The sequence below is a fragment of the Amblyomma americanum genome, chromosome 2 (genome assembly GCF_052857255.1).
Source record: "Amblyomma americanum isolate KBUSLIRL-KWMA chromosome 2, ASM5285725v1, whole genome shotgun sequence".
Taxonomy (NCBI): domain Eukaryota; kingdom Metazoa; phylum Arthropoda; class Arachnida; order Ixodida; family Ixodidae; genus Amblyomma; species Amblyomma americanum.
In genome coordinates, this window is record NC_135498.1 from 60,708,549 (window position 1) to 60,730,051 (window position 21,503).

Here is a 21,503-nt window from a genome sequence, read left to right on the forward strand (position 1 = left end):
TAGAGGCGACTGATCAGAAAAGAGAATGGCGTATGCCAAGGGTATGGAAATGAGTTCAGGTGTGGTAGTATGTAACGAATGCTTGCTGGACTTCTGTGAGAGTCTTAGAATGATTGTCAGTGGTTAGGGTGACATTTCCAGTGTTCAGTGTGTGTTGAGCAGGCTTGACTAAATTCAGTTGTAAACTGCTTAGTACAGTCAAGCTCATTTATTGCAGCTGTACTGAATTATCGCAGTGCACATGAGGGCGATGGAACTGGGCCTCGGATAACATTTACGTTTATAAACTAGAGACTTCATTGCAGGAAGCACACAGGTGTCGCAAACTTGTGTGCCGAGACACACTGCTCACGATTGGTCTTTACTGTGCGTATGTGTGGAGCATTTTATTCGCGGTGGCTCTCATTTTCGACGCGAAGTACAGTACGGTCCACTGTTGTAGGAAGCATGCGATCATGTGGCCTCTGTGCTTCGAGAAGCGGTGCCACTGAGAGCCGTTGAGGATGATCGCATGTTCCCTTTAACAATGGACCGTACCATATGTGAAGAGATTGTGCGTTTAGAAAAGATGGCCGGGTGCTTAATTTGTCATCAAATAAAGAGTTACTGTCTCTGGAATAAATGGAAAAGGAAAAGAGAGGAAAGACGCCATGCTAATGCATGATCCTGTACGGCCCCTCTCCTCTTCTAACAGAGGGCTGTGTGTTTCCCTAAATGTGTGTTGCTAAAGAAAGCAACGGTCATATTGCTGCTCAGATTGACCACGAGATATGTCATGCTGCATAGACGCATGTTTGTATGTCACACTAGTTATTGCTTGTTCTAGTATATGCCCCTTGCTGGTTTCTTTCAAATCCAGATGGAGCATTATGTAGGAAGAGTAGCTTGCACCACCTATTTATTTGGGGACTGAAATACTCTTTTGTTGGGAGTCGCACCAACAGCAGCACCAAATGGAGCATAAGTGCAAGGCTGGATTTGTGGACAAATGTGCTGGTTGCAGTGTTTGGTAAAACCTAGAAAACCCCTAAATTTTTCTTCTGCATACCAAATGAACATCAGTTAGTTGTCTTGTGCATACCTCAGGATGTTTATTGAACTCCTGATCTTGATGAGTGCTACTTGTGTTATTGTGTAGCTGGGTAGAAAACAGGCAGCAGCTCAGAAACACTCCATTCTCTCCAATCACAGAAAAATGCACCATGTATTTTAACCTTGCTTAGCTTGCATAGTGTAAACTTTTTGATACTAACCGACATACGACGCAAGGCAAGTTTGTTACAAAAGTGCCTGCAGCTTAGTGACATTTTGTTCTTCTACTCTTTGCAGATATTAATGGGCGACAAGGAAACCCTTGGAAAATTAAGGTGTGTGTGTTTTATTTTTTTTTTGTCTGTTGGATTCATTAATTACTGCACATGTATAACAATGTAACAATAATCTGAGGCATCTGGAAGTCACAAATGATCTGTGAGTTTTGTGCTTGTGGCTTGCATCCATTGCATGCAAAGCATGCCCTCCATTAGAATTTGTTACTGTTAGCTTGCAGCCCAGTCTTTTACTTTTTTGTGCAAATAGTTCAAGCTGTGAACATTTTGTTGCTGTCACACACCCCCTTCTCCCGCCGTCTATGACTACATTAGCTCTTAATAATGCAGTTATGCTAAGGAAGTGGTGAGCTCTGCCAGCACATGCTTGCCTCATGTAAATAGTTTTTGAAACGTTCTTTGAGGGTAGAAATGGTCATGTCTTTGTCTGTACTAAATTTGTGATTGTTAGGAATGCATAAAATGAGTTCCGTGTCATTAGTTACCGTTAGGCAAAGACATTTTAGCATTTTTAGGCAGTTTTAGTTTTATGTACATACAGAGTTCACGTACACAAATGTGGGAAGTCCACATAGCCTACGCGCATGTCGTTTCAAACCCTTATAGTTACACGTACACAACAGATGCCACACGCTGTTCCTAGTGCCATCTACTAACAGATACGGACACTGCTGTAGCCATTCTAATACAAGACTAGTCAAAACCAAGCCAGTCCAAGTACGTCGGCATTGCTGTGACGACGACAAATGCTACTTGGGCAGGCTTAACAGCTAGAAAATCGCCCTTCTATCTGGAAAACAAAAGCTATTTGTCTCTTGAAACCTTATGCGAGGGTAAGAATTAGCAAATTAAAGAAGAACACAACAGTTTGGAGCACGATATTGCGTCGAGGGATTAGCGACGAAGCTGTTATCGCTGTGAAGCGGGTAGGCAGGACGCTGCCATGTTGTCAACGCTGCATACGCAAGCAACGCAAAGACCGCAACATAAAAATCCGAATCTCACCTACGTCTGTGAGTGCATTGTGCACATGCGCACTGGTCACCCGTAAGAGCTCTACGTACGTGAAGCTAAAACTGTCTTTTACTGCATAATTGCAAGAATCATGCTGGCTGTGCACTTGCCCGGTTGATTGCCGTGAGTGTGGACTGAATACTCCATATCAGCATCAGTCATTGACATGGTTGGAAAATTAAATTAGATACTTCTATGTTATTTAGAGTTTTACATTGACCTTTAAATAGTTGGAGTGATTTTTAACCGTTCTTATTTTCTGGAGGCCAGGGATGGAAACAGTGATTGCTACTGACTGTTTAAAAAAAAATACAATTACGTTTGGCTTCTTTTACTCAATTGATTGTTAGTGGAATGGCCTTGTTTCTGGAGAGCTGTTCTCTAAATTCTGGCATGCACTTTCTGCTAAAAGCTGCCTGAATTTGAAAGCAACTGTTAGCACGTGAAACTGAGAAAAAAAGGAAACCGAGGCTAAATGGAACAAGTTTAATGTGTGTTCCTTTTTATTTTGTTTGCTACACTACCTATCTCAAGCCCACTGCCGGTCATTTCAGTTTTCCTAATAGCGGTGCGTGCTCATTAGAGGGCTTTTCAATCTCTTTTTGATCCGTCGCATCTCTTGAGCATTCCTTTCATCTGTGATCCTGCTCCTCTGCATTCACTGTTTGTTTCCCGTGTCAGTTCACATGTGGTCAACAAGGTGCTGCTTGGCGTTATGAGTTTGAATTACAAGTCTCGTTTATGAACAGGTCAAGAAGATTACAGATGCACAAACAAAGGCAGTGTGGTTTTCTCTGCTTAGCAGTACTCTCTATGCTTCGTAATTGCAGAAGTCTTGAATAAGATACCTCTCTAATGGAATTGTTTTCTACTCCAGCATTGTACATACAATTGACTCATTTTGAGATAAAATTGATGGGGCCTTGTGAATTTTTTCACGGTGTATGCTTTGTTGAATGCCGTAAAAAGCCTTTTTGCTCATTGTGCCATAACAGAAGGGATGAGAGCTATTTACCGTTCTCCTTCCCACTCCAAGAAATGCAAGGAAATGTTATTAGCACGGTTTCCCATTGCCCTGAGTGGAATTGGAATGGAATTGGTAGCCCTACCGGACAGCCATCTTGTCATAAAAATATTTTCTGCAAGTTTGCTTATTTCTAAGAGCTGGGAGTGTCAAAGTTTTTCTTGAGCTTTGCTGTTCTTTTCAGGGAGCTGTGCTCAACGTGGTACAACTACCTGGTTGCCCTGGTGACCTACACCTGTCCAGCGGATAACCCGCAAATGCTGGCTGACCTGGCGGAGGTCCGTAAGCTCTAAATTTGCTTCACCATCCTCAGTTTGCTGGCTGGGCCTAATGCCGAATGTCTCACGAAAATTTTTAGCAAACACTTAGTTCCTATTTTTATTTGTGTCACAGAATCGAAATACACAGTGTTGGCATGGTTATTGTAGACACTATTGCTATTGAAAGGGTGTATAAGATACATAATAATCAAGATATTATATTATTAATAGAAATTTACTTGGTTGTTTGATTAAATTTGCTGCCTGCATATATCAGATGAACTTTGCGAATTTTGGATGTGCACATTGCACTCTGTGTTGTTACCCTCAGTCTCTCTGGATAAACAGGACTGTCTGACGCAATTTGGAGGCGCGGGGCCAACTGGGGGCATGGACAACATACTGCTGGCAGCGTTCCGGTTTGACTTGCCCATGGTTATTCGGGAAGCCAGGTAAGCTGCTTGGGCATGTGTTGAGCAAAACCTGAATTGGGGTAATTGGTTGGAATTTGTACTGGCACCATTTGTAATGTAAATCTGACTGGATAATTCAGAGTTGAGGCCTGCACCAACCCTGTTAATTCGAAGATCTGGGTTGCGTGCGGGAATGCCCGGTCCCAATTTCAACACAAACCAATGAATCGACGGCTCCTCGGAGCTGTGAGGCAGCACTGCAGAGCGATACCGTTGCTCCATATGCGAAGCACCTCACCAGCACCTGCACCCGTGCTTCCAGCACGAAAATCAATCTGCGGTTTGGCTTGCGGACCACCGAAGCATGTGCCTGCAGAGGAGAAGGCGTGCTTCTCTGCAATGAAGCAGTGGATACCTATTTCAAAATAACGTGCTCTCGGCTCCTCGTCAAGGCACGGCCGGACTGGAGCACTGGGGACAGCTGTGCACATGCTTGTTGCTCCTCTCCAGCCTGACCATAGCGAAGGCGGAGTCTTGTGGAAGTGCTGGCATCTAAACAGTCTCTTTTGAAGAATCTAAAGAATCATTTTTAAAAAATCATCGGTTACTCTTATCGCGTTTAACTCACCTCGTATTTAAAGGCTTTTTTAACTCACCTCGTATTTAAAGGTTTTTTCATTTTATCGTTTTATGTTCTTTTACCTCCTGACGTTCATTGCAGCTGATAGGTGGTGTGACAGTGACGCTATATATTTTGTGTGTTTCGATAAAAGATTCAGTTGCGTGTCGTCCTGTCTTCCTTTCACGTGATTCTTTTATGTTGCGATAACGTTCACCGCAAAATATGCACCAACTCACCCAGCAGCAAGTTTCACTTCAGCATCTAAGCACCGCTGGTGGCAGTGCCAGTGCGTGTCTTGCGATGCGACCATTCTTGCTCCATTCCCATGATGGGTTGACTGCGTGCAACGCTGGCCTGCGCGCAACGCTGGTCTGCGCTGTTTCTTTGTGTGGTGTGCTGCAGTTAGGGGATTAGGTTACCAGCATATCTGATTACTTCTCGTACCATCATATATAAATCAACCTTTCTTCAGAAAGATTACCATCCTAAATTTGGCGGTGGGGGGAAGTGGGCTAATGTAGTTTTGGACAAGCGGCCTGTAGTACGCGCCTCATGCCTGTGCTCGTTCCCGGCAGGACTCTTGGTGCTCCATGCATCAGAAAAATGTTCATTCTTATGCAGATCTGTTCCGCTAAAGAAAATTTGAATTTCTCTCCATTTACCCCACTCGTTTGCTTTAGCAGTTGGTAGTTCGAGAGTAAGCCGACAATCTCCAAGCCGTTTGTTGCACCGGAATCCGAAACTACAGGACCTTTTGCAGTGCGGTCGGCCGCTAGTCGATTGGGCAGGACACGAATGTTAAAGGCAGGTTAGAACACCGTTCTTTTGCTTCTTACCTCCATCGGCTTCAGACTGCTGTCCGTGTGATTGCATTGGTATGCGTTTATTGCTCCGAGTTGTGCACGTGCTATCCAACCATCCCGCAGGAAACTACAAAACAAAAGGCGGCGCCCGTATGAAGCTGTGAGGGTGGGGGATGTTTTTGTCAAAATAATTTGGGGCCAACATTTTTTTTTTGTCCAGCAAGGGCTACTAGTTGGGGGAGGGGGGTTCAAGTAATCTCAGAGTTCGTCAATAATCAAGGGTAGCGCATTCTGACAACGAAATTTTTTGCTTTGGATTCATTTTTTTGTTCCGTTAATTAAAAAAAACGGTTAATTCAATTATTTTTTACTGTCCCAATGACTTCGAATTAACAAGGATTTATTGTATTGCACACCACTGTGCTGTGTGTACCATGTCAATGGACAGAGTGAAATTTTAAACTTATTTTAGGTTGCAAATTAATTACCTCCTCCTGTCCATTCAGATATCTTCAGTGGGCACTCAAGCATGAAATTCCCCTTGTGTCTGCACAATTCAGTAATTGGTCCAGTAATAACTTGACGAAGGTGCTGATGTTTGGACTGCTGTAGATATTCCAGGGGAATCTGCCCCACGATCTCAGAATGATTAGTCACAGCAGTTTGCTGAATTTGATCTTATCTGGGCAGCATTGGCCAGAGCATTTCTGAATGCTGTGTCTCACTTTGAGTTTAGGTCCATCAGCGTGCAAGTTCTTATGCACTTAAGCACTGTGTATAATTTGTTGTTCTGGCTACCTCACTTGCAAGCATGCTTGCTTCGCATGGTGGCTGACAGGCTTCTGAAACTCTGTTACTTGTAGCCGGTTCCTGGACAACTGGTGGTTCTCGGCCCATTTCTCGGACCTGCTCTTCCATTCTGGCCAGATGGAAGCAAGCCAGCCAGAGTCAGTGGACCTTCCCATTGTCTTACTGCTGCTGAGAGAGTTTGGTTTATTGGTAACTGTCACGGTGGTTAAAGAAGTGGTCGTGCAGGCGTTAAAACTACAATGGGGTTGTTTCCTTCAGGCAACAGACCAGCTGTCACTTTCTTGTTAGTCATAGGATCAGGCCGAATATATAAGCAAAAATGTCTCACGGTAAAGGCTTGCACCGCTGACTAGCACGTGAAAGTAGCGGTCATTCTGGCATGGTTTGTTGATGTTATGGCCCTGTGCCCTAGGGTAGTGCTCTTTTACCACATAAGTTAAATCTTCAATAACTTTTTCTTTTGAGGCTACCTATATCTTTCTGTAAATTAGTGGAATTAAAAGAGTTTAATCAAGTGAAAGTTTTCAGTGTCCTCTTTCCCAAAATTATGCCACTTTTTAATATGGCCCCCCAAGCAGCAGGGGACTTTCATTACTGATGCTCCAGTCCCTGCAGGCCATCTTTCTGTTCCATGACTAATTTAAAAAAGAGAGAATTGCATGAATTTATGCTTTTGCCATGCTGCTCATTACTAGAATCTGCTAGCGGTTTTACTGCGAAAATTTTTTTGATACTGAGCAGTTGGCTAAAAAAGAAGTCACGGCAAGCTTATGCCCATGCCACGGGTCCCCGATTTAATGTTATTGTTTTTGAAGCTCATTTCTTATACACAGGTTTTTATTGCTGGTCAATGCTATGATGAATGGTAATGAGCCTTGCAATGGCTTCATTCACTTTTCTTTCAATCAGCCAATGTGTTTATTTGTACATAAATGTATATCTAAAATAAAATTCTGTCTAAGCATTGCTAATTGATACATTCAGGTGACTGAAATGAAATGGCAAGGTAGCTTCAGATTGAATGCTATGACTTTTTGTTCCGTTTGTACAATTGTCAGTGCAGACGCTGTCCAACCAGTGGATGATTGAGGTCTGTTTCCTGCTACAGAATAATCATCATCCACGCCAATGTTTGACATGCTGTTTAGCGTCAACTTGCGCTTCCATGTGCCCTCGCTGTTATAAACCTTTGCGTTCAACCTTTGCATTTTTCTTAACTCCTTGGGGAGTTGCAAAAAAAATTTAATTATTTACTTACCTACTAGTGCAGCGGTACAGCTTTTGAAGTGTTTGTTTTGCCTGTAGGGTTAGCTTTTGGAGTCTGTAAACTTCCAGCAAGCTTCCTTAAGTCCGGCCACTGTCTTTTTGACTTCTTTTTTTTTAAGCATGTGTTGAAGTGCAGTTTATGCACTGCTGGGAGGAATCGCTACAGTTTCGCGAGCATAAATAAAAACTATTCACATTTTTGTAGCCGGTCGGGCTTTACAGGTTTAATGAGCAATTGCCTTTCCTCTCGCTCTAGGTATGCGAGTGAGCTGAGAGAGCACCTGATCTTGGAGTATGCATCGACCCTCATGACACATCACAGGTGTGTGTGTCATCAGTGTAATATAACCGGTGAGAAATAAATGCTTTGAGATAAGAGGATGACTAATAGCGGCTGTGCATAGGAAGCTACTCGTCAGTATCTTGTTATAAGGAAGTAATCGCTCATTGGCATCCACGCAAGCGCAGCCAATGCTTAATTTTGGCCAAGAAGCAAATGGTAAACCTGTGCTTGCCTTTGGTTCATATACCTGGGGCAGATTTTTGTCTTAAGTGCTATATTTAATTTTTATGAACTTTTCGCACAGCATTCTGTTTTGTGTTCAGCTCTGTTGCTGAACATTTTATTCCCAACTGCTGCCTTGGGCAAATGTGTCTTTGACTTGTGGGAAGTGTTTTATTTAACCATATTGATCTGTATGCCTTGTAAAAGCAGCTCTTGTCAAAACTGCCTGAGCTCAGGTAAAATTTTGTTTTGCTAATGGTCTACACTTGATTCTCAATTGCAAGAATGGTTTTAAACTTGACACATTCTGCGTTCCTGATGCTATCACTCTGGTGAGGCTCCCTTCTTGTGGCTCTATGTCGAGGCTTGATAGGTACATTAGTTAAATTATACCTATACACTTGCTCATATGCTCTGGTTAAAAGTCCTGTGCCATGCCAGCACCAACTTGTGGGTCCACTCACGAAATGAATTGGTTCAGTATTTCATGTATTGTTGCTTCGTGCATATATGTGTTGTAAGCTATTTCATGGCCAGAACTCGTCGCTTAAGGTACGCTTGGTCGTCAAGGGACTGCTGCCCCCATTTTACAGGGCTCCTAATTGGTCTCCACTGGGGCTGGAAGGAATTTCTTGGGCAGTCTTGGCTCAGAAACGAAGCTGTAAAATTGTGGGATGCAGTTATTGGGATCGTTTGTGCTAACTTATGCAAATGCCTGTGTGGAGCGGGATTGTTGGCATAAAATGTGATAATCAACAAGAAGACAGAAATAATTGGAAAGGAATTCTTTATCGAAAACACCCTGTTATATTCAAAGCAGCCCATTTTTGTTTTTTTTTTGCATACCTGTAGTATATGAAGATATTTTTGGCATTTCAAAAAAGGGTGTTACGACTAGCCTCATTTGCATGTTCTTGCCAGCAAAAGCAGCATTTGGCTGCCACGTGTTTGCGGTGGTCTTTTGGTTCAAGACTTGGCTTTGCCAGGAAGTGCATAACGTTTGAAGATGCTTGAAAATTTATGCGATCCTAAAGGTAGTGTGTACTGTATTTACACGATTGCAAGTTGACTCGAATGTAAGTCGACCCCCCAAATCACATTTCCGAAAAATAAAAAAAAACTTCCAAGGTTATTCAAGCTTGGCCTTGAGTAGTTGAACGCGATAGCATTATCCAGTGGCTGCCATTTATCGCCAGCCGCTATCAGCTGCCGCGCGCGTGCAAGCCCGTGGGCACATTCCAAAACGAAAATGTATTTGTCACTGGACTACTCGTCCACACTTGCGCCATCGTCCTCACTAGCGCTGCCGTCATAATCGCTGCTGCGGGCCCACAGCTCGTCGTTCTAACGTCGTCGCCCAGCGAAATCCCGCACTTCGCAAACAGCCAGATCATGACATCGCGTGGAACAGCTGAAAATTTTCCTCGCTGCAGCTGCCACACCTGTACCACCCGTTGCAAGCATCGAACTTGCGGCCCAGCGCGCAACTGTTCGTTTCTTTGGCGTAAGAATGGCAGCCATTTTGAATGTAGGCGTAAGAATGGCAGCCATTTTGAATGAAAATGGTGCCGGTGGTCCAAAATGGTGCCGGCTACATTCAAAATGGCGCCGGTCGCTTTCCGGACCTGGAGCACAAATGATGACTGACGAAGCACATTGAAAACTTGTTTAACGCGGCCGGCAGTAGTCACATGCGCCAGAGCCAAAGAGAAACTACGCGTGAATGGTGTCGGCTCTTCCGTCGGCTACCGACACTCCCCGGCACCGCTGCCGTTCCGAGTGGGGGTGCTGCCTCGATTAGAACAGCGGCCATTCAATAAACTATCAACGCTCCCTTGAGCGCCAAGCGCACATTTGAAAGTAAAAAGAAAACTTGTTGGACGCTTGAGCTTCCCGTAGAACACGATTGTGTTATCGGGCTGCTGCCGCTTATCAGCAACCGCAGTCAACAGCCATGTGTGGGGTGCCAGTTTGCTGCTTATCAATAGCCACAATCGGCCCCCGCCCGCACGCGCGGGGAGAGTATGCCAGTTTTGCACGTTGACATAGCAGCTGCTCAAGGCCAGCACCAAGAGCGATGCGACGGAGCCGCGCAGCGAAAATGCAACCATGCTGTAGCATGCCCGATATCTCGTTTGTCTCGCCTTTACTTATAGTGCAATGCTTTCGTTTTGATTGTAAGTCGACCCCCCCACTAGGGATTTTCAAATTTAAAAAATAGGTCGACTTACAATCGTGTAAATATGGTGCAGTTTAAATTTCATCGTAATGTGTCGACATAGCACCACTGTAGTGTGCCCATGGTGCTTGTTGCCATGGATGTTGAGGTGGAGCCTTATTTCTTCTGGTTACAGCCTCTGGCAGGTTGGAGTTGGCTACCTTGACCACTGCCCTCGACGTGGACGGTAAGGGGCGATGTTGCATAGAGCAGCCGGTGGGCAAGCTTGTCCATGCAAGATCGTTGAGAAAAACACTTGTTTTTGTACGCACAACCGTGTTGAAATAATGCATCATTTTGCTTCTGAGTGAGACTGCGCATGCAGTCAGGGATGCAGAATGCCCTGCACCACATTTGTCTCATCATCTTTCTTGTTCTGTGCTTTTATTTTTATTCTTTTTTTATTTATTATCACGTGGTGTTCACGGCTTGCTTATCGGGTCATGTGGAGAAATGGACCTTGAGTACCTATACCATTTCAGAGCAGTTCTGCTTTGACATTCCGTACAGTGTGCACGCAGTAAAGCATTTAATGAAACTGCAAAATATGGTTGCCACGCAAGTTTTGCCTAAAAAATATTAGAAAATTGCCAAGCTTTTCACCATACGAAGTTTCTTTGATGGGGATGATTATTGGCAGGTTTGTGGATGCAGTTTGATAATCTTGCTTTGAGATAATTCTGACCTTTTTTTTTGGTCCCTTCAAGTATAATTAATGACTGTTATCTGGTTCGGACATGGGGATCGGTGGTGGAATTCTTTATTCTTTGATATAGGGCAATGAAATTTGGCATGGTTATTGAGAAGTCCACTGAATGCCTAAATGCAAAATTTCTCTGAAATATCTTAGGTATTTTGACATTATAAATTTTGACATGCTTCATGCTGTACCAAACTTGCAGAAAGCGTGTCACGGCAACAAAACATGGTAGGAGCCTACAGTCACTCTTTAATTTTACCCATAGGAATGGTCGATGCAGTGACATTCTCCAAATATTTTTAGCAGCCAGATTTTTTTTCTACGCGGAATGTTATCTCTGCGCTTGCATAATGCACTCGTTATCATCGTATCAAATTAATGCCAGAGTGAAAAAATGACAAAGTAATTCAGAAACACAGAAATGTCACTGCATAAAGAATTTATCGAGGAACGCAATGGAATGAACTGCATGAAAAGCTTTAAAGCCATTGTCATGCTATGCTTTCTGCAAGCAGGGCAGTCTGGTCAGAAAACACTTTTGAGAAAACTGGCATTTTTATGGAGATTTCAGCCAGTTTCTTGCTACCTACGATCATGAAAACATCTTGTAAAGTTTATTCTGGACTGTTTCTGGGAAAGTTTTTTGAGATGTAATTATAAAGACCTCATAAATACCAAATCTGGTGTTTTCTAAAACCCTTTTTTTTGTAATTTTTGCAATTTGATCCCAGTATCCCCCTTAAGTACATTTAAAATTTGGGTGTCAAACTTCATCTGCTATGTAATTTCTTTATTTTTTCGTCATTTCATACTTGATTCTTTTTGGTACTCTAACATGTTTAATTGTTTGATATTTTGGTACTTTTCTGTGGTAACTTGTATTATGGCTTGCCGTAGTGTTGGCATCTGCAATGCGTATGTTCTCCACCTCAGGGAGTACCTTGAGGCCTTTATGGAGCGGATACCATTGCAAACCCAGGCCAAGGCATTGAAAGTGGCTGAAATCCTCGAGCGCAGGGACATGCCTTTGGGTGAGTTCTGCCAGAACAGCCTCTTTAAGTACTTACATTTTTTTTTACTTAAAAAATGCGGTGCTTGCATATGTGCTCAAGCCTGTTTTCAGTGCTGCCGTTGTCACTTGTTAAAATTAATGTTTGATGAATAAAATAGTGAGTTTTAGTAACGAGTAGTACTTCTCACATTTTTATTACCACATTCGAGCTAATGCTGCAAGGACAGCTACAATGGCACGGTTAATACATTTGATGAAACTATAGCAGGAAGCCTTAAGAGATTTGTCGTTTGTTCCTTTGGTTTTTCTGTATGAGAGCTTCGTTTATTTCTGTCTCTTCTAAGTGATTGCATGTGTCCTTGGCGGTTTCTTTTCCAGCCAAGGACATTTGCCAGACGCTGGCAGTTCGTATGGCCAAGAAGGGCCAGCTGGGCACTGCACTGGTTTGGGCAATGCGTTGCAAGGTGAGCATGTGTTTTTTTTTTCCCTGTAACATACTTTTTTTTGTTGTTGTTGATGCATTCAGTTCAGAATGCTCCCACTAACGCCTCTGGCCTTTTGGTAGGCAATTGGTTCCGTGGTAATGTTTGTTTCTCTCGTGGTATGCTTGTCTCTGGACTTGCAACTGTTCACTTCTGCTTGCTCTTTCAGAATCCTATATTGACTTCGAGGCTGGCGGATCAGTAAGTGGAGACTGCAATTCCTTTTTCATGCTGTTCACATGCAGGGAATCATTAATAAATCCACATAAAAGTTAAAAATCGATAAGAACCACTGCTGGTGCATTATTTGAGTTCCACTTGGCGGTGGCGGCACGTAAGACAGTGATGCCAGAATTGGGCATTCTGGTTGTAGAAAATAATGTTAGACTGATTATTGGAAAAGTTCACATCATTCAGAGTGAAATTAATAACGCTGAGTCCTGGAAAATTCTAATGAGTTGCCAAAAATGAAACCCTTGTGATCCAGTTCTCTCTGTGCCTTTACTTTCCATAGTGTTGGAGCCTTGTGAACATTTATGCACTTTTAGCTTTCCTCAGATTCCTTTTCTCTTGCACCAGTCTTGAATCTTGAGACCATTCTGCATATGGCCGAGCATGTGCAGGAGCACCACTGCTTCTAAAACGCAGAGAGGAGCGCTTATTTAGTTTTAATACCAGTTAATAAATTCAGCTGTTTTTTTGTGGAATCTTATTTAGGTTGTCCTTACTTCCTTACTGTTAATCAGGCTGAAGTATCTGATAAATTTAGGGTGAAAAATTTTTCGTGCCAGTTAAAACACCATTTTGTAGTTATGTTTGGTGGCAAAGAATTCCGGGTGGGGCTTAACCAAGTTCCTATGTCACCTTCAGCACTAACTTGTGCCTGCCAAGTAAAAGTAGACCCTGGTATTGCAGCTAATGAACAGAGGCATCAACCTGATCTGAAAGGCCTCGATTTATGACCAGCCCCTGTGGTGCACATCATGGCTGATGAGGCTAGTGTAGAAGCATTTCAACCATCTGGTGTCTCGAGTGCATTTTCTACAGTCACAGGATCATCTTGCATGGCATTTTTAGGAAGGAAAATGTGCACAGGTGTAAAGCATTGACCACTGTGCGTATTTTGAGTTTTCTGTCCAATCTCGGAGAACTGTGTAGTATTTCGATTTCATGCAGTTCCCATGGTCATTTTCATGTGACTCGTGTCCCTATGTTTTCCTGTGCCACAACATGCCACAAATACACAACATGTCACAAATGAATGGATTTGGCCAGGGTGTGTAGTGCAAGGAACAGAGAGACAGTTGTCTGTTCGGGCAATGGTGTGGATATCAGTGGAAGGGAAACGTAGCTGGGAATATCAGGGCTTTTGATGTGGAGGTGGTCAGGAAATTCACCTGGGGTAAGTTGGTAGCAGCTGGCTCAGGACGGGGCTAAGTAGAGATCGAAGGGAGAGTCCTCTGTTTGTTTTGGGCTAAACCTGGCCGTTGATGGTTCAGATTCCTGGCCGAGTACAGCGAACGGCGAGAGCTCCCCTGCCTGGACCTGCTGGAGAACATGGGCGAGAGCATGCTGTTTAGTGACCGGCTCACCTTCTTAGCCAACTACCGCGAGTTCCAGCGTAAGCCCCCGGGCCAGGCAAAGGCACGCCTCCTCACAGACCTCATCGACTCACAGCTTGCTCCCCATTTGTGAGTGTCCTCCTCCTCCTTTGGGGAGAGAGAGAGTGATATCTTGGGGAGGGGGGGGGGGGGATTTCAAGGGCTATTATTGTTTTTGTTGAAGTGAGGACATACTTTGTGGATGCAGAAACTACAGCAGGGCCATTATGCTTATAAGAAACTTGGCGGCGGTTATGGTACTCCCTAATGCGAAATTTGAGCGCAGCTTGATTTTGCCGTATATTGAGGCGGAAAGCTGGGACAACGCTTAAGCTAACCTTAACCCTTTCGCTGTCGCGGACGTACCGGTACGTCTTCGCGCTCCCCCCCCACAGTGTCACTGACGTACCAGTACGTTCTCTATCGTGCGTTTAAAATTTCGCGCCTGAGCGCAAAGCTGGCGCTCCTGGACTGGCCGCGCCATCTGTTGAATCTTTCTACAAGTTCATATTTTCGCCCCGCACTGTGTTAGTGCATGTATTGAAGAGTACGGTGCGACTGCCACTCCCCCCTCTCTCTTTGCTGAGTGGCGCGGTCGCTCCGCGTTCGCTAGATCATGCGCGGCGCATTTGTGTTTATGGGTTCAAGGGTTGTTCTGCCATCTCCGCTGGTTTGAAGGTTTTTATTTTTCTTCTGTTGGCGTGTCTGCTACGGCGCGTCAAGTTCAGGGGCACGCGCCGTTGCCTCTCCAAAAAGAGACCGACACATGACTCGATTGCTGCTTTCGCTCTCTCGCCGTACCCTCGCTTCCGGCTTGCAGCAGTAAACGTAAAGCCCCTCAAACTTTGTTTTAGCCTTTTTCCATCTACCTCTTGATCACACAGCGTCCCATTTCTCTCCGTTGTGCGGGCGATTGAAAGCGCATCCTCCCTGCGCGTGGTTACTTTCGGAAGGCTGAGTGTGCGGGACCTTCGTCTGCTCATTGGAGTGGTGGCTCTTCCGATTCTGAATACGAGCCGAGCTCGGATTCGGACTCGGACAGCGTCTCATCCGAGGAAGAGGTGAGTTCCGCATCGTCAGATTCTGATGTTGAAACGGCAGGACCATCATCCCGGAAGCGTGCGCGGCAAACAGAAACTATGTGGAAGAAAGGCGATTTCTCACCAACGTTGTTTCCTTTCGACGCGTCACGTTCAGGACCGTCCGCGAGTGCAACTCTTCAACCGGATGCGCAAGAAGGTGACTATTTCAAGCTTTTTTTTGATGAGCCAATCGTTTCACACATCGTGAGTGAAACAAATCGGTTCGCGCGAGTGAAGACAAGCGCGCAAGGAGTTGCGCGCAAGTCGCGGCTGAGAGCTTGGGTGGAGACAGATGTAGCAGAAATGTACTGTTTCCTTGCGGTCGTTCTGCTGATGGGCCTGGTAAGAAAGAATGCCTTGCAAGACTACTGGAGCACGAACCCTATGTTGAACACACCATTTTTTGCAACCATTTTTTCGTTGAACCGCTTCCTGCTCCTCCTGCGGCTTCTCCATCTGAGCGACTCCACTGATATCGCAGATCGGCTGAGAACAGTGCGGCCATTTATGGAAGCAATTCAGAGCAAGATGAGTAGCCTGCTAATTCCTCACCAAGACCTGTGCATAGACGAGTCTATGATGCCATGGAAAGGGCGGCTGTCATTTCGGCAATACATTCCTTCGAAGAGGCACCGCTTTGGTGTCAAGTTCTTTGTTCTTTGTGATGTCAAAACCGGCTACATTTTGAAATTTGTTGTGTACACTGGAGCGACAACAAACATGACCATGGTCAAGGATTTGGGATTTTCTGGCTCCATCGTTCTAGAGCTACTTGAAGACTACCTCGGCAAAGGACATTCGCTATTTGTAGATAATTGGTACACTAGCCCAGCATTATTCAACTGCCTTCAAGATAAAAAAACCAACACATGTGGAACTGTTCGGACGAACAGGAAGGGGCTTCCAAATTTCTCAAAAAAGATGAAAAAAGGGGAAGTGGAGTCATATCATACCGAGACTCTTCTTGCACTCAAATGGCATGACAAGAGAGATGTACATGTACTAACGTCGATGCATAATGCACGTCTGGAAGACACAGGGAAGGTGGATAGGGTAACAGGCGAGAAAAAGCAAAAGCCCGCATGTGTTCTCGAATACAATATGAAGATGGGATTAGTGGACAAGACGGACATGATGATGAGTTTCGCTGAAAGCATTAGGAAGAGCCTCAACTGGTACAAAAAGTTTTTTTTTTCATATTATGGACATGTGCCTTCTGAATGCCTTCACCTTGTGGCGTGAAAATGGTGGGCGAAAAACATTCGGCGAATTTCGTTTCAATGTCGTGTACCAACTAATACAAGAGTTCCACATTGCTAGGAGGAGAGGTGGAAAACGGAGCGGTGATGACCCGACGAGGCTCACGGCACGACACTTTCCCCAGATGGTTCCTCCAAGCGAAGCCAAAGGGAGCCGCACCCAACGGAGGTGTCACGTGTGTGCGAACACTGTTCGAGGGCAAAAGAAAAGGAAAGACACCCGTGTGATGTGCGCTGAGTGCGACAAAGGCTTGTGCCTGGACCCATGCTTCAAGATCTACCACACTCTCAAGAAGTATTGAGCAGTGTTTTTTTTTTTTCATGTTATCCCCATTTATCTCATTTATAGTCAGGCTGATGATGATGATGATGTTTACCAACAGCTGCAGAACACTGAAATGTGCATATTCCATTGACTATTTTATTTGTATACCAATAATAATCAAAAATAAATTGCTATGCTCATTTCCTTTTATGCTCGTTCCCTGAAACCAAGCGGCCGCAGCAAAAGGGTTAAGACTACATTGCGAAGCAGTGCCACTTTGTCGCTCATTTCCTTTAAACTGTCGCACTGAATGAACGCTCCTCAGTGGTGTAGAGCTGTGCGGTACAAACCTTGTTCGGTTGCGGCATCCTCTCCCACGTTTGCTGCTCCCTGCAAGAATGCACTACAATGTGCTTGTCTCATTTTCAAAGAGGAATGCTGAAGCCACAAAGGGCGTGTCTTTGGACTGGGCCACAAGGTGTGTGGCCCGCACATTCAGAGTAGTGCATGTCTGTTCCCATGGTAAACGGCGTGGACTCCACAAACAGCCCCCAAAGGTGTCCGTTATGCTTGACGGTTAGACTGCCAATCTATTGCTGACTCAGGTTGAAACTAGCAGTTGTGTGGAAGATCTTGTGTTGATTTGAACATAATCAGCCATGCACCTGTGTGACAATTAAGGGGCCCATAGTCTTTGCACAAGGAATCGCCTCACTTGGGCTAAACAGTGTGTTGTGTTCCACAAACCCTCCAATGTGTACTGCCTGAAATGGATGGGTTGGTGGGGTATTTGCCTGCTACGACATCCACTGCAACTGCTTTTGTGCGGCTGGTTGCGGTGCTCGTTCTAAGCATGACAATCGTTCCACTTTCCACCTTATTCTTCCACCTTTCTCTCTTCCACCACTGCCCCTTCCTTTGCCCCCCCCTGCCCTTCATTACGTTCATCCTTCGCTGTGCTCTTCGCTTTGCTACAGCTCTTCCAGTTACACCATCGACAATGCGCAAGCTAGGAACGGGCGCCTGAGAGCTGCTCTCTAAAACAGCTTTCTATGATTGTAGTTGGTCCTGGTAGTGCTAAAAACTCTTATATCAAATAATCAGTTACAAGGAAATGTGGATGAGCTAGCAGTGGCTGCTCTGCTTCTGCCACAAAGCTGAAAATGCAAGGTTCAAAATGGCATTGGTTCGAGCAAAGCAACTTTTATTTGCGCATACTGTTTGAACAATCAAAGGACACCACCTCAGGTTAACAAGGCCACCTGTAAAATAAATTTAATGTTTCTATTAGAAAGAGGAGATTTACATATTTTTTCCTACACAGCTTAGGAAGAGAAAAAAAAGCAATGAAAACGCACTTCCATTAAAACACTGTACCATTCCTTTGACCCCTTTGTTGCATTGTCGGCAGCGATGTGTAATGAACAGAATGCTCACACGTATGATCGTCTGGTTTGCAGCTTGCGGCCCCTGCTTCTTCGTGATGCTATCCACACCCTGTCGGACTCGGCAGAGCTCCTCCTGGACACAAATCAAACGGAGCAGCTGTTGAGTTGTTTGGAGGCGGTGTCCGAGGGAACAGGTGCACGCACAGACACGGGCGACGCCGTGACACAATATCAGCAGGTGAGCAGAAGTGAGGAAATGGAGAAGTCTTCCCCGCAGTTCTGCATTTCACAGCACCTAAATGTTGTGCACTAGATAACCAGAATAGAGCAATGCAGTGGACTTTAATTAATTCAGAGTCGTCTAATTCGAACTTGCCTTTGCTCCCACCAGCATCAAGGGTGTGAAGGAGACTCTTGAATTCAAACTGCGCATTATTCGAACTGATTTTCAGTCCCGGTTGGTTTCGTATTATTGAGTCAACTGTAAGCTACCACTGTGGCTCAGTTATGGTGCTTGGCTGCTGACCTGAGAGACAAGGGTTCGATCAAGCCTCAGCGGTCGCATTTCGATGGAGGCAAAATGCTAAAAGACCCGTGTACTGTGCGATATTAGTGCACGTCAGAGAATCCCAGGTGGTCGAAATTACCCGGAGCCCTCTACTATGGCATCCGGTCATTAAACCCTGCAAAGCCATAAAACCAACTGAGACTTAACTGTAATGCAAAAGCTCTATTGACGTGCAGTGTCGCAGGTGCTACTATGTCAGAGGCTAAAGAGTTGCGTTGGGTACTCCTTTGGTAACAAAATTCTCTTTTCTATACAGTACCCGACGGATGCTTTGGACACCGAAAATTCAGACTTGCTGCATATTTCAGACTGTCATCAGGCACTGTTCGCTGCCCAATAGGACACTGTACATAGTGGCAACAAATAGTAATTCGAACAACGTGCATGTAGAAAGTTCGGTATTTCGGATGAAAATTGGTACATTCAGATCGTTGCGCGGTTACTTTCCGCCGTTATGGCACGATGGGGGCTCAGCTGGCAGCCCGCATGTTGCCATTTTGAATTTTTGTGGCTTGTTGGGAACTGCTGGTGGCTTGGATTGGACTGGTGTGGTGGTCGTGCCGTCAGAGAGCGTTCGTGATTTTTCTTTTGTGTTGCTCTATGCGCCATAGGTGCCATCATCATTATCGTTGCTCAGTCACTTTGTCCCCACCACCGGTCACTGTCGCTGCTTGTGTGTTGCATACTTGTTGTTGCCTGGGATTTTCTTGCCTTTTCGAAGAGAATTTTCATAGTGTGTTTTCAGTGCCGTGGCCCCGCCTCGTGCCGCTCCGCTGAACGTTGCATCGAAAGCAGCGATAATTGAACTCTTAGAGAAACGACAGTTCTAGCTGTCAGAGTAGAAAATTTCAGAGTACGTTCAAAACAAGACCAAGATCATCTGCATTTGAGAAAAGAATGACCCAAAGGGTGATCATCCAAAGTTGGAAGATGCACTTAGACTGTGGCTGAAAAGAGGGCTGGTGAAGAACTTTCCGGTTTCTGCAGTTTCCGGCTACACGCTCAAGTGGGGATGGGTCGATAAAACTTTGTTTTTAATTTGTCAACATATCTTGCGGAAACTTAGCATGCAGGTGTATCATAGAATATAGATTTAAAATGTCATTTAGATTGCAAATATCTTTCCTGGAAAGAAATATATGGCAAAATAACATCCTAATTAGGTCATTTCTTACGAGCTTTTATGGTAACTTCTCAGTTAAAAAAAAGGCTTTCTTAAGAATATGTAGGCATTTGCAAATATCCACCACACATCCTAAAGCTAACAAAATGCCTATAACGTCATTTTGTTGATCATAAATAACAATGTTGGAAAGAAAAATCTTGTGGCAGTAATTAGCCTGCACTTGATCTAATTGCTAATCTATCACATTTAATGACGAAGGAAGTCTTTAGGATGTCACATGCTTGCACAGACCCTTCTAATGCTAACGCATTAATAATGTTAGATTCTTGAACACTCCTGGTAGATGGCACTTGTAAATGCAGTAGAATCTCGTGATATGATTCTTGTTGATCTGAATTTAACAATGATATAAATTTTAAAAATTTCCCGGCCAGAATGGGTTATCATACACTACGTTTCAATTCAGGATGGTTCAAACATTTCGCAACCAGCGGCGGATGATACGAACACGCGAACCACCAGCCCAGCGATGATGATAGCGTTCAAAAGGGACTACTTCGCGATATATTGCAGGAAAGGCAAACAAGCATTGTGGACGTTTTCGGCTGAAAGTAATTGAGCCAAAAAAATAAAACCAGATATATCGAACTCTCAGCATCAAGCAGTTCCCGTGCTGATGAGAGGCAGCAGGCTTCGCCTCATCACACATATGGCTGGAGGTGGAGCGCACCCGCGGTGGGTTTCATACGTACACGATAGATGGCACAGCGGTACATTCTGCTTCTGTTCTGCTTGTACTGACTGAAGACCACTGGCAACATTCGTGCATGAAACGTTGCATGCAAATCGCTGTCTGTCTAAGCTAAAGTTTTCATTTTCATCTTCACAAAGAAGTTCCTGGTACATGCATGCGATTCGCGAGGACTTTGTTGAATCGAAAGTGTGATATGAAATTACATCGTTAATTCGCGAGAAAAAATAAATGGCTTTCGATGGGGCAGAGATTGGGAAACGAAAAAAATTTGTTGCTTAGCGAATTTTGTTAAGTTGAGGTTCGTTACATCGAGGCTCGACTGTAGTACTCGCTTTGAGTGCTCAATTCTTACTGTTATTTTCTAGCCACATCCTTTGAAGTGAAGCCATGCTTTGAAAGGGCTCTGAAAGGGGCTCTCAAGAAAGGTGTGGTATTCCTGGGATGTTAAAGGACGCCTCGTCGCTAATATCCTCCAGCCAGAATTTTTTTAGTGTGTTTTATAGAAGCTGAGCTACCTGTAGTCAAAATTCGATTTTCAGCATCTTTGCGCCTTTCCCTCTCCTGTCGTCACTTTTTGCACGCTCAAAGGTCGGTGCTCCTCTGACCCCCCCCGAGGAAATTCCTTGGGATGTGGAGCTTCCTGACCCGCCAGAACGATGGTGCTGACTGGCCACGGCCATGGCAGTTGCATGGCGCCTGCAAGAAACTAACCAATAGCCATCTCTGAACAGAATTACTTAGCAGCATGCGATGGAGAAGGGCGTGAGCATGCAAAAAGTCTCCGGAAAGGACTCGGCAGTTTTCGCGCGTGCAATTGTGGGTTCTCTCCTGTGTGTGTAGAAGTGTATTATTTGGCTCAGGTTTTCATGACGAGAGAATGTAGTGATTGAGCAACTTTATGTACTCTCCTCCGAAGTCGTTTCAGAGTTGTTTTTAAGTGACATAGAGGGTATACGAACCCCAGCTATTACTCGAGGATACCATCTTAAAATATATTTAGGAT

General features: G+C 44.5%; 1 protein-coding gene across 1 annotated transcript in view; it reads left to right on the plus strand.

Moving 5' to 3' along the window:
- Positions 1 to 21,503, plus strand: part of Nup75 (nuclear pore complex protein Nup75) — a 45,181-nt gene that overhangs the window by 23,247 nt on the left and 431 nt on the right. Inside the window, exons 11-21 of the mRNA XM_077654474.1 lie at positions 1,330 to 1,367; positions 3,551 to 3,644; positions 3,975 to 4,078; positions 6,328 to 6,411; positions 7,797 to 7,862; positions 10,400 to 10,450; positions 11,897 to 11,994; positions 12,354 to 12,439; positions 12,627 to 12,658; positions 13,957 to 14,148; positions 18,125 to 18,290. Of these exons, the coding sequence (XP_077510600.1) occupies positions 1,330 to 1,367; positions 3,551 to 3,644; positions 3,975 to 4,078; positions 6,328 to 6,411; positions 7,797 to 7,862; positions 10,400 to 10,450; positions 11,897 to 11,994; positions 12,354 to 12,439; positions 12,627 to 12,658; positions 13,957 to 14,148; positions 18,125 to 18,290 (1,011 nt within the window). The remainder of the gene's footprint in view (positions 1 to 1,329; positions 1,368 to 3,550; positions 3,645 to 3,974; positions 4,079 to 6,327; positions 6,412 to 7,796; positions 7,863 to 10,399; positions 10,451 to 11,896; positions 11,995 to 12,353; positions 12,440 to 12,626; positions 12,659 to 13,956; positions 14,149 to 18,124; positions 18,291 to 21,503) is intronic.